General features: G+C 38.8%; 1 protein-coding gene across 2 annotated transcripts in view; it reads right to left on the minus strand.

The window, feature by feature from the left end:
* LOC123510639 (doublesex and mab-3 related transcription factor 3, truncated-like) overlaps nucleotides 1-12,160 on the minus strand; it is a 30,130-nt gene extending 17,970 nt beyond the window's left edge. The window contains exon 1 of one of the 2 annotated variants that reach the window (XM_045265952.1): nucleotides 11,475-12,160. In XM_045265952.1, the coding sequence (XP_045121887.1) occupies nucleotides 11,475-11,672 (198 nt within the window). In that variant the 5' untranslated portion in view covers nucleotides 11,673-12,160. The remainder of the gene's footprint in view (nucleotides 1-11,474) is intronic. The other variant, XM_045265954.1, reaches the window with a different exon arrangement.
* Nucleotides 12,161-14,773: the final 2,613 nt, after the last annotated feature.

A 14,773-nucleotide genomic window follows, 5' to 3' on the forward strand; every position in this document is an offset into this window, starting at 1 on the left:
AGACAGGCAGACAGGTAGTGATAGAGGTAGTAATTCATGTTTATTGGACTCAGCGCAGTAAGTAAACAGCAATAAGGAGTGACAGGAGCATTTATTCATCTACTGTCTATTTTACTCAGCGCTGTGGTTAGACTGAGAGATAGGGAGTGATAGAGGTAGTAATTCATGTTTATTTGACTGAACGCCTTGGATAAACAGCAATGGTTGTTAAGGAATGACTGGAGTATTAATTCACCTATTTTACTCAGCGCCAGGGTTGTTAGACTGACAGATGAGTGGTAGGTAGTAGTAATTCAATCATCACCGTGGATAAACAATGAGTGACTGGGGAATTAATCTGTACCATCGCCATACACAGCAATAGAGTGACTGAGTTTCAATTCACCTCTCCTTTTCAGCGCCTTGGGTAGATTGAGTTATAGGAAGTGAGTGATATTGATTCATGTTCCTCTTCCCTCATTGTCGTGGTTGGAATGAGTAATAGGAAGCGATGGGGGTATTAAGGAGTGACTGTGGTAATTAATTTATCTACAATCTACTCAGCGTCGTGGGTAGAAAGAGTATAGTGGGGAGTAATTGAAGATACTAAATACACTTTAATCCATTTACTTAACTCCACTTTGTACTTCGATGTAGTATGTGTGTGTATGTGTCCATTTTAACCCCTTCAATATTGAGACGCATTTTTACCTTGAGTTTTGGATACGATTAGATCTTATTTGCATTAGGAAGGGTTTATGGAGGTCAGAAGATTAATGGTCCAAAGTCTTCACTACTTTAATCCTCACATAAATTTCTGAAGCTGTATAAAATCACCAAATAGTAAGCAGAATGAATATGGAAACGCGTCATAGTATTGAAGGGGTTAAAACACAAATACTTTACTAACATATAAACTCCGTGTAACCAAATCTTTTATATTTACTCCTGGACTTCTGATACGAATGAAAGTACGTACGGTTGTCTAGAAATCTCAATGCAAAGCTGGAGAACTGTAGGCTGTCAGATTTCCCGTCGCTGTGTCGTGAAAAACAGCATAGAAAGGAGAAAAGGAGAGTCTTGTAATGCTGAGAACTGTAAGATTTGCTTGTATTGTTTCTGGAGTGATAGTAAAGGAAGGAAGGAAGGGAGGGAGGGGAGTTTTGTAACGCTGGGAACTTTAAATATTTGCTTGTATTGTTTCTGGAGTGATAGTAAAGGAAGGAAGGAAGGTGAGTCTTGTAGTAAATATTTGCTTGTATTGTTTCTGGAGTGATAGTATAGTAAGGAAGGAGAGAAGGAGAGTCTTACAATGCTGGGGGAACTGTAAGACTTGCCCGTTGTGTCTCTAGAAGGATAGGAAAGGAAGGAAGAAATGAGTCTTGTTATTTTGGAAACTGTAAGATTTGCCTGTTGTGTCTCAGTAAAGAAGGAGAAAAGAAGAGTATTGTGATGCTGGGGAGTGTAAGATTTGCCCATTATGTCTTAGTAGGAAAGAAAGGAAGAAAGGAAGGAGGGTTTCAATGTAATGGGAGTGTAAGATTTGCCTGTTGCGTCTCAGTAAGGAAGAAATGAGTCTTGCTATGTAGGGGACTTTAAAATTCGCCCTCTGTATCTTAGGAAATAAAGCAAGAAGTGACGCAGAGTTTCAATGTAAAGGGACGGAGTGTAAAATTTGCCTGTTGCGTCTCAGTAAGGAAGGAAGAAATGGGAGTCTTGCTATATAGGGGACTTTAAAATTCGCCCTCTGTATCTTAAGACATAAAGCAAGAAATGACGCAAAGTTTCAATGTAAAGGGACGGAGTGTAAGATTTGCCTGTTGCGTCTCAGGAGGGGTAGCGAAGGAAGGAAGGAGAGGAGAGTTAATTTGTTGCAGCTTGACTCAGCTTGCCCGTGATCTCAGCGGCGGCTCTCCCATGTCCGCGCCAAGCCTGTGTTTATTTCTTTGTCTCTCATGCGAAGGATCTGCTGATTCACTGACGGCTCGAGTAACTGGGCCTTGCATCTCTCTCTCTCTCTCTCTCTCTCTCTCTCTCTCTCTGGTAGCGTTACTTCTAATATTATTTTCTTGTTTTGTGTGCATTTTATCTTTTTTTTGCATGCGATATCTCTCTCTCTCTCTCTCTCTCTCTCTCTCTCTCTCTCTCTCTCTCTCTCTATGGTAGCGTTACATCTAGTATTATTTTCTTGTTTTGTGTACATTTTTATCTTTTTTAATGCTATATTTCTCTCTCTCTCTCTCTCTCTCTCTCTCTCTCTCTCTCTCTCTCTCTCTCTCTCTCTCTCTCTCTCTCTCTCTCTTTCACCCATAACATGACCCAGCGGGCCGGACCTAGTGTTATTTTGTTAAGACCGCAGATGATAGCACGCAGGGCATCTGTTTGCCTTTGCCGGCTGCCCGCCTTGCCTTAGTTAACCCCGCCGCTGAATCATGCGTCGAGTTATAGATGTGCCGCCCGCTACATTGATAGACGCACCCCTTAACTCTTACATGATCGGTGGAAATAACTCTTGAAGCACAGCACAGAGTTACGTTAGCTTCACCACTGTCTCAACTAAACAGGTTCTAGTAGAGATAATTAAAGTTTTCAAGGTTTTTTTTTTCGTGACTATAGGTGGTATATATAGTTAACTCATATGGTCGGTGAAAATAACTCTTGAATCACAGCACAGAGTTACGTTAGCTTCACCACTGTCTCAACTAAACAGGTTCTAGTAGGGATTGTTAAATTTTCAAGGTTTTTTCGTGACTATAGGGGTAGTTAACTCATATGGTCGATGAACTCTTAAATCATAGCAAAGAATTACGTTAACTTCACCGTGCACTGCCTCAGCTAAACAGGTTCTAGTAGAGATTGTTAAGTTTTCAAGGATTTTTCGTGACTATAGGGGTAGTTAACTCATATGGTCGGTGGAAATAACTCTTCAGTCATAATAAGAATTCTCAAACCTTTCCTGTACCACTGCCTCAACTAAACAGGTTCTAGTAGAGAGTTTTCAAGGTTGTTTCTATGACTAATGGTAGTGTAAGGGTAGTTTAGAGGCCGTTAACTCTTGCATGATCGGTGGAAATAACTCTTGAATCATAGGAACGAATTCTCAAACGCTTCCTTCACTCGCTTATCTCAACTAAACAGTTTCTAGTGGTGGTTATTTGTGTTTCGAAAGTGTTTATATGACTCTAGTGGTAATTGATAAGGTTTCTGTATCGTCAATGTAAAAAAAATACTCATAAGAAAGTAGCTAGTCTTTTCCTTGTGGTTTGGTAGTTTCTTCTCAACTAAACAGATGTAGTGGAGACTGCTAAGCTTTTCAATGGCGTTTCAATGATTCTAGTGTCTGTATCGTCAATATAAAAAAGATACTCATAAGAAAGTGACTAGTCTTTTCCCTGTGGTTTGCTAGTTTCTCCTCAAATGAGCAAACTGTTTAGTGGAAGATTGCTAAGCTTTTCAATGGCGTTTCAATTGTTCCAGGAGTATTTTGATAAAGTGTCTGTATCGTCAATATAAAAAAGATACCCATAAGAAAGTGACGTAATTTCTCTGGTTTGAAAGTTTTTTATCAACTGAACAGACTGTAGTGTAGACTGCTAAGCTTTTCAACGGTGTTTCAATTATTCTAGTAGTATTTCGATAAGGTTCCTGTATCGTCAATGTAAAAACAACCCATGATAAAGGGAATGGCAAATTATATGTTTGAGCATCAGTATTTCTTGTAAGAGTCCCGAGCGTTTAGTAAAAGAGCTGATATATGTATTGGTGAAGTAAGAGCGTTAGTTGGTGATTACTAAGAAGTGACGTTGTGCTTTCATGATGCTAATGGTATTTTGATAACATTTTTTTAATCTTTACTCTCTTCAGTACCATGACGCGCTTCCATATTCATTCTGCTTACTATTTGGTGATTTTACACAGCTTCAGAAACTCATGTGGGGGATTAAGATAGTGAAGACTCTAGCTATTAATCTTCTGACCTCCATAAACCCTAATGCCAATAAAATCGTCTTATCATACCCAAAACTCAAGGTAGAAATACGTCCCAGTACTGAAGGAATTAATTAAAAAACAACATGGTAAACGGAAAAATCATATGTGTGGGCTTTTAATATTAATTCTAAGAGGCCTGAGTGTTTAAAAATAGGGCTGATATATGTATTAGTGAAGTGAGAGTGTTAGTTTTTACAGGGAATTGTTCTTGAGTCAGTTTTGTGTTGGCGGGAACCTGATATTGTTTTGGCTTAGTACAACGTGATAGTCTTTCTTGCTCCTGTTTAAACCTTACTGTGATGGACTTCTTCATTAACTCAGCTCGATTGCTACGTGTCAGGGAAGAGGTGTAGACCTTTCTAAACACCTAAACCCGAGAAACACACACTTAGACCCCTAAAAACACACATCTAGACCTCTCAAACATAGCCAGACCTCTCTAATCACATCTAGACCCCAAATACACACATCTAAATCCCTCCAAACACACCTAAACCTCTGAAAATACACATCTCAAACATAGTTAGACCTCTATAAACACACCTAGACCACAAAAGACCCATACCTAGACCCCTCAAATATAGTTAAACCCCTCCAAACATACCTAGACCACAGAAACACACATTTAGACCCCTCAAACATACCTAGATCCCTCTAAACACACCTAGACCCTTAAAACACACATCTAGACCCCTTCAAACACACCTAGACCACAGAAACACACATTTAGACCCTCAAACATAGCTAGACTCCTCCAAACACACGTAGACCCTTAAAACACATATCTAGATCCCTCAAACATAACTAGACCCCTTCAAACACACCTAGACTACAGAAACACACATCTAAACCTCTCAAACATAGCTAGACCCCTTCAAACACACCTAGACTACAGAAACACACATCTAGACCCCTCAAACATAGCTAGACCACTTCAAACACACCTAGACCACAGAAACAGACATTTAGACTCCTCAAACATAACTAGACCCCTTCAAACACACCTAGACTACAGAAACACACATCTAGACCCCTCAAACATAGCTAGACCCCTTCAAACACACCTAGACTACAGAAACACACATCTAGACCTCTCAAACATAAATAGACCCCTTCAAACACACCTAGACTATAGAAACACACATCTAAACCTCTCAAACATAGCTAGACCCCTTCAAACACACCTAGACTATAGAAACACACATCTAGACCCCTCAAAGATAACTAGATCCCACCAAACACACATAGACTCCCAAAACACACACCTAAGCCACTTCAAACACACTTAGACCCATTCAAACACACTTAGACCCTAAAAACACACACCTAGACCCCTCAAACACACCTAAAACCCTCCAAACACAACCAGACCTCGCCCAAGCACCTTAGAAAAGAGGTTTAGGAAGGTGGAGGAAGCTGTTTCAAGGCACATTCAATACTTAAGTGTGCCTTTTTTTTCAAGTGGGATTTTTTTAAGTGTTTTTGCTTTAAAGTGGGACCTTTTTTAGTGTTTTTCTTTAAAATGGGCTATTTTTAAGTGGGCCATTTCTTTCTTTTTTTTTCTTTAGAATGTTCTTTTTTTTTGTGGGGTTTTCTTAAGTATTTTTTTCTTTTAAAATGTGCCTTTTTCTAAAGTGGGACTTTTTATTTTTCTTTAAAATGGCCCTTTTTTAAGTAAGCTTTTTTAAGTGGGCCTTTTCGTAAGTGGGCCTTTTTTTTTTTTTTTGTTGTCCATAGATAGTTTCTCTCATGCATAAAAAAAAACATAGCTGGTTTTACTGTTATTTTCTTGTTTTGGAGGGATAATCAGCGTTTTCCTCTTTTTTTTTCCTGTATTCCTTTTTCCTCTTTAATCTTCGTAATTAAAATTGTGGATAAGGAAATGGTTGTTTTAGAAGGATGAGATGAATAGCAGAGTTTTATTTATCTTCTTTTACTATACTGTTCTCTCTCTCTCTCTCTCTCTCTACTCTTGTGTCTCATCAAGTTGTACACAAGGAAGTGGTTGTGTCTAAGGAAACTTGTCTTCATTCTTCCCTTCCTGGTATGTGTGAGATAAATGGCGTTGCTTTATTTCTCTTCTTTTCCTATACTGTTTGTTACTCTTATTTTTTTTCTTTTCTATACTATTTGTTTTCTCGTCTTGGTTGTTATCAAGTTGTACACAAGGAAGTGGTTGTGTTTTAGAAGGAAACTTGGCTCTTCTTCCTATTTTGGTATGGTTGAGATAAATAGCAGGGATATATTTATTTTTCTTCTTTTTCTAAACCGTTTTATTCTCCTCTTGTGTCTCATCAAGTTGTACACAAGGAAGTGGTTGTGTTTTAGAAGGAAACTTGGCTTTCTTCTTCTTTTTTTGGTATGGGTGAGATAAATAGCGTGGTTTTATTTATTTCCCTCTTTATTTATACTGTTTTATTCTTCTCTTGCGTCTTATCAACTCATACATAAGGAAGTGATTGTGTTTTGATAAGAAGGTTGTTCGTATCTTCACACTCATTAATAACTCCTCTTAATAAATAGCAGGGTTTTATTTATTTTTTCCCTTTTTTATGCTGTTTTATTCTCCACTTGAGGTCTGATGAAGTTGCACATAAAGGAGGTTGTGTTTGATAAGAAGGTTGTTCGTATCTTCACACTAATTAATAACTTCTCTTAATAAATAGTAAGGTTTATTTATTTTTCCTATTTTTTATACTGTTTTATTCTTCTCTTGCGTCTTATCAATTCATACATAAGGAAGTGATTGTGTTATTTTCATATCTTCACACTAATTAATAACTCCTTATGTTTGGCTTTTTATTATGAACCATGCGTGCTTTGGGGTTCGAGGGGTCTCCAAGTGCACGGGTTCGAATCCTGTCCACGGTCCGAGTGTAGGTTGGGCTTCCTCACTCAGGGCAATGGTTTCCTAGCGGGTCGGCTTTGAGATAGGAGGTACCACAAAAAGTATCCCCTTTAGCCCAAAAATTCCCGTGAAAACCCCACATGGTATAAATAAAAAATAAAATAAGAAAAAAACACTGTATTTTAAGACGTAGCGAATTTTTTTTTTTTTTCTATTTTTGCGTATAATTTTTTCTTAATGATTTCTCTTATATTTAGTCTTTTATTATGATTTTTTTTCCTTTTTCGTTGCCTCGCACTGTATCTTAAATGGTGATTAATATTTCTTTTTCTATTTTCTTTATATTTTTTTTTTCTTATTCAAGCTTATTATATTTAACAACTGACTCGTTTCTTTCATTTTCCTGCGAAAGTGTGAGTGATTTGCCTTCATAAATCTGGTGTATTGTATATATCTCTATTATCGTTGTCTATTTTATCTATTTGTTTATCTATTTGCAATTCTGATACCACAAAAATAATAATGATAAAAGGAACAGTCTTGGTTGTGATATGTATAACTCTCTCTCTCTCTCTCTCTCTCTCTCTCTCTCTCTCTCTCTCTCTCTCTCTCTCTCTCTCTCTCTCTCTCTCTCTCTCTCTCTCTCTCTCTCTCTCTCTCTCTCTCTCTCTCTCTCTGATTATTCTTATTTAATTTTCCGCTGAGTCACGACATTGGCTCTGTTTTTTCTCTCTTCTTTTCGTTTGTTGTTGTTTTGCGTGATACATGTAGAGTTGTGAGTGTTGCGTGTGTAAGTGTGTGTGTATGTGTGTGTATATGTGTCTGTGTTGTGCTTCTGGTCTCTCTCTCTCTCTCTCTCTCTCTCACTCTCTCTTCACTCAATCTATGTTTTGAATCTAATGTTTGTGTTAGTATTCACATGATACGTTCTCTCTCTCTCTCTCTCTCTCTCTCTCTCTCTCTCTCTCTCTCTCTCTCTCTCTCTCTCTCTCTCTCTCTCTCTCTATCTATCTTCTATCTTATTTGCTGTTATAGTTTCATTTATTTATTTATCTATTTATTTATTAGTTTATTTGTCTATTTATTCATTTAATTCATCCGGTCATACGTTTCATTGGCATTAGTAATTTTAATCTTATATATTCATTAGCTTCTCTACGTCCATTCATTTCAATTTATTCATATTTTTCAAGTTTCAATATTTTTTACTAAATGTTCACCATATATTTTTCACCTTGAGAGAGAGAGAGAGAGAGAGAGAGAGAGAGAGAGAGAGAGAGAGAGAGAGAGAGAGAGAGAGATTCACTAGGTTATTTATTTGCTGAAAGAAATTGTTGGTTTATTATTATTATTATTATTATTATTATTATTATTATCATTATTATTATTATTATTATTATTATTTTTTGTGTGTGTGTGTGTGTGTGTGTGTGTGTGTGTGTGTGTGTGTGTGTGTGTGTGTGTGTGTGTGTGTATGTGTGGTCAACTGGTTTGTGTAAGAATTGAAATAGTGTGGAAGGATTTTTTCATTTATTATTTGTTTTTGGGGTCTTTATCCATTTATGTGTCATTGTATTTATTTTGTGGCCTCTCTATCTCTTTATCAGTCTCTCTCTATGTCTCTGTTCCTTTGTTATTCATTTATCTATTTTTCTAATGTTTTGTTTATTTACTCGTTTATTTCCTCATCTATTTATTTGTTTTATTCTTTACGGCATTTATTTATTTATTTATTTATTTATTTATTTATTTATTTGTTGAAGTAATGCAGATTCACTTCCAAAGATTTGAATGAGTTTTTTTTTATCTTTTCATCATTTTTGTTCCTTAGAAATATTAACGTTTTACTCTCTCTCTCTCTCTCTCTCTCTCTCTCTCTCTCTCTCTCTCTCTCTCTCTCTCTCTCTCTCTCTCTCTCTCTCTCTCTCTCTCTCTCTCTCTCTCTCTCTCTCTCTCTCTCTCTCTCTCTCTCTCTCTCTCTCTCTCTCTCTCTCTCTCTCTCTCTCTCTCTCTCTCTCTCTCTCTCTCTCTCTCTCTCTTTCTTAAGTTTGTCTTCTTTGTTGTCTTCATTTTCTTACTCTACTTGATTTTTTTTTTCATGTTTTCAGTTTTGAATATTTTTTTTCATTGTTGTCTTCATTTTATTACTATGTTTATCTATATTTCTCGAATGCTGTAGTTTTGAATATTAAACGCTTTATTTTTTTCTTACCTGTGTCTTCATCATTATCATCATCATCATCATCATCATCATCGTCGTCGTTATTAATTCACCTCTGAGTTTGCATATTTGTGTTATTTTATTTATTTTCTTATTATTTTTTCAGTGGTGGGCGAAGCGGGACACTGTAATGTGTTTGAAGTTAATCCCTTCAGTACCATGACGCATATCCCTGTTCGTTCTTATTACTGTTTGGTGATTTTATACAGCTTCAGAAACTTATGTGGGGATTGAAATAGTGAAGACTGTGGCCATCAATCTTCTGACCTCCATAGACCCTTGCTAATGTCAATAAAATGGTCTTATCGTATATAATTTTCAAGGCAAAAATTCGTTCCAGTATCGAAGGGGTTAACATATGAATAATTTGAGCACCACTGCTTCGATGGATGTAGAGCCTTTAATAGTTTTTTTTTTCATTGCTAGTTTCAATTATAACAATAATAACAACTATAATTAGAATATATTTTCGTCTTACACTAAAAACTATTTAACGTTATACAGTATAAAGCTTACCAAGTGAATGCACAACGTTTGACACATTTTTTTTTTTCACTTAGCTTAAAAAATAACAATAACAACAGCAACGATAAGAGGAAGGATAAATTTCCCTCATAGCTACACTGAACGCTATTGAACGTTATACAGTATTGCGCTTACTAAATGAATGTACAAGGTTTAACATTTTTTCACTTAGCTTGAAAAATAATAACAACAGGAATGAGAAGTATAAGGATAAACTTCCTCGTGGCTGTACTGAACGCTATTTGCCGATATATGTTGCAAAACCTTATTGAATGTACGTGTATAGCTACTAACCTCCTCAGTACCATGACACGTTTCCATATTCATTCTGGTGACTATTTGGTGATTCTATAAAGCTTCAGAAACTTATGTGGGGTTTGAAATTGTGAAGACTCTGGCCATTAAGCTTCTGACCTCCTTAGATCCTACCTAATGTTAATAAAATCGTCTAATCATACCTAAAACTCAAGGTAAAAATGTGTTCCAGTACTGAAGAGGTTAAGACATTATTTTTTTATCACATGGATTCAATAATTACAGTAACAACAATAATAACAATAATAATAATAATAATAATAATAATAATAATAATAATAATAACAATAACAATAACAATAACAGTAAGTTTTCTTGTTATACTGAGCGCTAGTTAAGTCATTCACGGGTCCAGTCTTCCCTAGTTAACATTCATAGCACTAGAAAAAAAAAAAAACATTTGCACGAATAAAGAAAAATATAGAGAGAGAGAGAGAGAGAGAGAGAGAGAGAGAGAGAGAGAGAGAGAGAGAGAGAGAGAGAGAGAGAGAGAGAGAGAGAGAGGGAGAAAATAGAGGATTAATTTCGTCTTTTCTTGGCTATATAATATAATAAACTGTGGCACATTATTAAGTGTCTATAACAAGTTGTAGGTGACCATAAGAGAATATGTCAAGCAGTGAATTAGTTTGATCGAGACTTACACATAATGAGAGTATTAAAAAAAGAAAAAAATGTAAATGGATACAGGAGAAAAGTTATCAGTGTGTTTTGTCGCTGTGTTGTCTAGAACTTACTAACTCACTGACCTAGCATGACCTGAGGCTTGGCGTGACTGTAGCACATAAGAAGGGGTCTAAAGAATCGTGTATTTGTTAAGCAGTGAATGGACTTTATCTGGAACTTACTCATTCTTTGCCTTAGCGTGACGTGAAGCTTAGCGAGACAAGCTTATAGGAGTAATGATTATTTTTAGTAAGAAAACGTATAAGGAAATATTTCTCTAGTAGTGAATGTTTTTTTTTTTATCACTATGGTGTGTGCAACTTACCAATTCACTGCCTTAGCGTGACGTGAAGCTTAGCGTGACAAGCTGATGAATTTTTAGTAAGAGAACGTATAAGGCAATATTTATCAAGCAGTGATTTATTTATTCTTTTTTTTTCATGGTGTCTGGAACTTACTCATTCACTGCCTTAGCGTGACGTGAAAAAATAGCGAGACAAGCTCAAAAGTAAATATCCAAAGAATTTTTCGTAAGAGGAAGTATATAAGAGAAAATTTATCAAGCAGTGAATGGGTTTGATCACTATGGTGTCTGCAACTTACCAATTCACTACCTTAGCGTGACGTGAAGGTTAGCGAGACAAGTTCATCAGAGTATAATGAATTTTTCGTAACTTGAGGTAAGGGAATATTTAATAAGCAGTGAATGGTTTTGATCACTATGGTGTCTGCAACTTAGCAATTCACTGTCCTAGCGTGACGTGAAGGTTAGCGACACAAACTCATAAGTAAGAATCTAAAGAACTTTTCCGTAAGAGGAGGTAAAGGAATATTTATCAAGCAGTGAATGGGTTTGTACCGCTATGGTGTCTGGAAGTTTCTCATGCACTGGCATAGCGTGACGTGGGGGTGAGCTGAGCGCGTACTCACCTGCGCCGCCATGACCCGCTGCCGCTCCGCTATCAGGTTGCAGCGGGCACAGGTGCAGTCCTTAAACTTGCAGTGTCGCTTGTGTCCCTTGAGCCAGCTGATCATGCCGTGGTTCCTGCAGCGGGCACACTTCGGCTTGCGGGCGCCCTTCTCCGTGGTGGGGTAGCCGAGACCCCCACCCCCGCCCACGCCATTCATCCCCTCCACCACGCCCGCACTCCCACACGCCTCGCTCAAGTGTATGTGTCCTGTTGCTTCTTGTGTGTGGAGGGGTCTACAACACCTGCATGGTTGGCACTCTGGCGGGTCAGTCACGCTAGGAGGCGGCGGGCCAAGCAGTGTCGCTGTCCATGTCTCTGTCACTATGCTGGGTCACTGCGCTCACTCAATACACACTGGGATTCTCGCGCGGTATCCTTCGCGGCGGAGGACTCGGCGCTTAGTCCATTGGTAGCGGGAGGAGGAGGAGGAGGAAGAGGAAGAGGAGGAGGCTGGTGGTGCTGCGGGGTGACGAATGGCCGGGTGTCGCGTGCACCAATTTGTGGTTAGTGTGGCAGTCGGAAGCTTTCATCGCCTAATAAATCATCCCGCCCACCCACAAGTTACTTCACTCCTCGCCTTGTCACAATAATGGCTTCTTCAGACACCACCTCGGGGCCAGCGCTGCCTCGAAACTCTCCCCCAGCCGGCATTTTCGCCCTTGTGTCCCCGCGCGGAGGGTGGCAAGGGCAGGGGGCGGTGCGTCCCTCCTCCGCGGACCTCCAGCCAGCCTGTGCGACCAATAGTAGCAACTCGTGTGCTTATCTTTCTCCTGATTGGCTCGGTTTCTCCTGAGAGGAAGAAACTCGTGTGTTGATTGGTCGAGAATTTCCGCCGTCCGGGTGGCAATCAAGAGGAAGAAGAAAGATGTGGAGGCGATACACTGCTCTTCGTTCGCCCGATGGTGACTTTGTTGCTCTTTATGACATGGCCTGCTCTGCACCGCCCCCATCTGACCACCCGCCATCGCCGGCCAGTGGAGGAGACACCCGCACACCCACGCCTCGCCGCCCTCAACGCCCCGCCGCCCAGGCTACACGCTACTCGACCCAGTTCTTAGCCGCGTGTGAAACAGTGTGGAAGTCTGCGCAAGCCAGTGGGAAACATTTTTGTATATGTACGTCAGTGAGCTGATGCTGTGTAAACATTTCTCATCATGTGCGGCCGCTAGCAAAACACACAGCCATCACACGAACAAATGAAAAGTCAAAACCAATAAACTGTGTCGACAGGTCTCGTGTAGATCACCCAAACCCACGAGGATGTACACAAGAGTCTGGCTGGCGTCGACGGATTGAGACTGTGGCGGTGATGTGCCGAGTAGCGCCTCTTGCTGAGCCCAGTGCCGCACCACCACCACCACCACCACCCTCCTCGGACGACACAAAATACCCAAGGTTCCTGCACCCGCTGAAGGGAAACTTGATAACGTGGCAAGGGATAAAGGAGACCTGAAAAAATGCTGATGACGTTTACTATTTGAGCGGAAGTTAGCAGAAGATTCACACTCGCGGTATTGACAGAAGGGAAGGCGCTGCTGGAGACGCCGCCGACCATCACACCGCCTGCAGAACACCACTAATACTACAGCGTGGAAAGTTTTCAAGGTAGAGGAAGATGAAGAGATAGCAGAAGAAGACATGTCGCTGATAACACACTGCTTAGAGAGAAGGAGACATTTATAACACCAATATTACTACCACGTGGAAGGCTGTAAAAATAGATAAAAAGATACATGCTGGAAAGATAGCGAAAGACCTGACACTGATAACACACCGTAGGGAGAGAGAGAGAGAGAGAGAGAGAGAGAGAGAGAGAGAGAGAGAGAGAGATTCGTAACATCACTAACATAACCACGTGGAGAGTTGTAATAGTAGATTAAAATGTAGAAGATGAAATATAAAAAGATCCGTCTCTAATAACATGCCGTACAGAGAGAGAGAGAGAGAGAGAGAGAGAGAGAGAGAGAGATTCGTAACTACCACATGGAGAGCTAGCTGGAAAGGATAATCACGAGACACACCAAGGTGGAAAAATAGATAAAAAATTGATCGGAAAGCAATATCTGTCGCCTTGATTGTAACCTAAAGGAAAGGCGTTCAGAATGGAGCCAGAGAACTACAGGAAGAGGTCACTGTATTCAGCATCACAAGAATAACTCAACAAGCTTACTACGTGAAGGAAATGCCACGAGAGGACACGAGAGGCGAAATAAAGAATAACAGGAAAATTAGAGACTCGAGGATATAAAGCAAAGAAAAATAGGAAAGGAAAGCATGCAAGATTAGAAATGATACAAGGATAAGAGAGAGAGAGAGAGAGAGAGAGAGAGAGAGAGAGAGAGAGAGTAATATAAAAGGTAACACACTCGATAAGAATATATTTATGCAAAATTAACATTCTTTTAGCGTCAAACCAAGAATAAACTAAAGAAAAGAACATTATTTTTCTTCTCGTTACGTTAAAGGAGGAAAAAAATTATTTGTTACATTGGTTTTATTTTTTTATTAAATTGCATATATATTCAGTTTCTCGTTCGTTATAAGTTTTTTTTTTCCTCTTCTTCTTCTTCTTCTTCTTCTTCTTCTTCTTCTTAGTGTCTTCTTTTTCTTCTTTTTCTTGTTTTCTTCTTGCTTTCCTGTTTTCTTCTTTTTTCCTTCTTCTTCTTCTTCTTCTTCTTCTTCTTCTTCTTCTTCTTCTTCTTCTTCTTCTTCTTCTTCTTCTTCTTCTTCTTCTTCTTCTTCTTCTTCTTCTTCTTTCTTCATCATCATCATCATCTTTCTTCTTCTTTTCTTCTTCTTCTTCTTCTTCTTCTTCTTCTTCTTCTTCTTCTTCTTCTTCTTCTTCTTCTTCTTCTTCTTTTGTATTCTGATTCTTCCTTGCCATCGTCGTTATTATCGTAATTATCGTCTATATCGTTTCATTTCCTTCTTCTTCTCTTCTTCCTCCTCCCTTTCTTGTTCTCCTTCCCGTTCCCTTCCTTCCTCTCTTCCTTCCTTTCCAATATAACGATAAATTAGCTCCGTTACTCCACACAAAGCACAGAAGACGATACCCACAAACACTTGACACAAAAACTCAACAGTGTGTCTTTGCATTCAAACACAACACTGGTAAATGACATCAGAAATAACTCTCAAAATAACCTTGACCCCTTTAGTACAATGACGCGTTTCCTTATTATGCTTACTATTTGGTGATTTTATACAGCTTCAGAAACTTATGTGGTGGATTCAAATAGTGAAGACTGTGGCCATTAA

This window comes from Portunus trituberculatus, chromosome 29 (assembly GCF_017591435.1).
Source record: "Portunus trituberculatus isolate SZX2019 chromosome 29, ASM1759143v1, whole genome shotgun sequence".
In the NCBI taxonomy this organism is placed as follows: Eukaryota; Metazoa; Arthropoda; class Malacostraca; order Decapoda; family Portunidae; genus Portunus; species Portunus trituberculatus.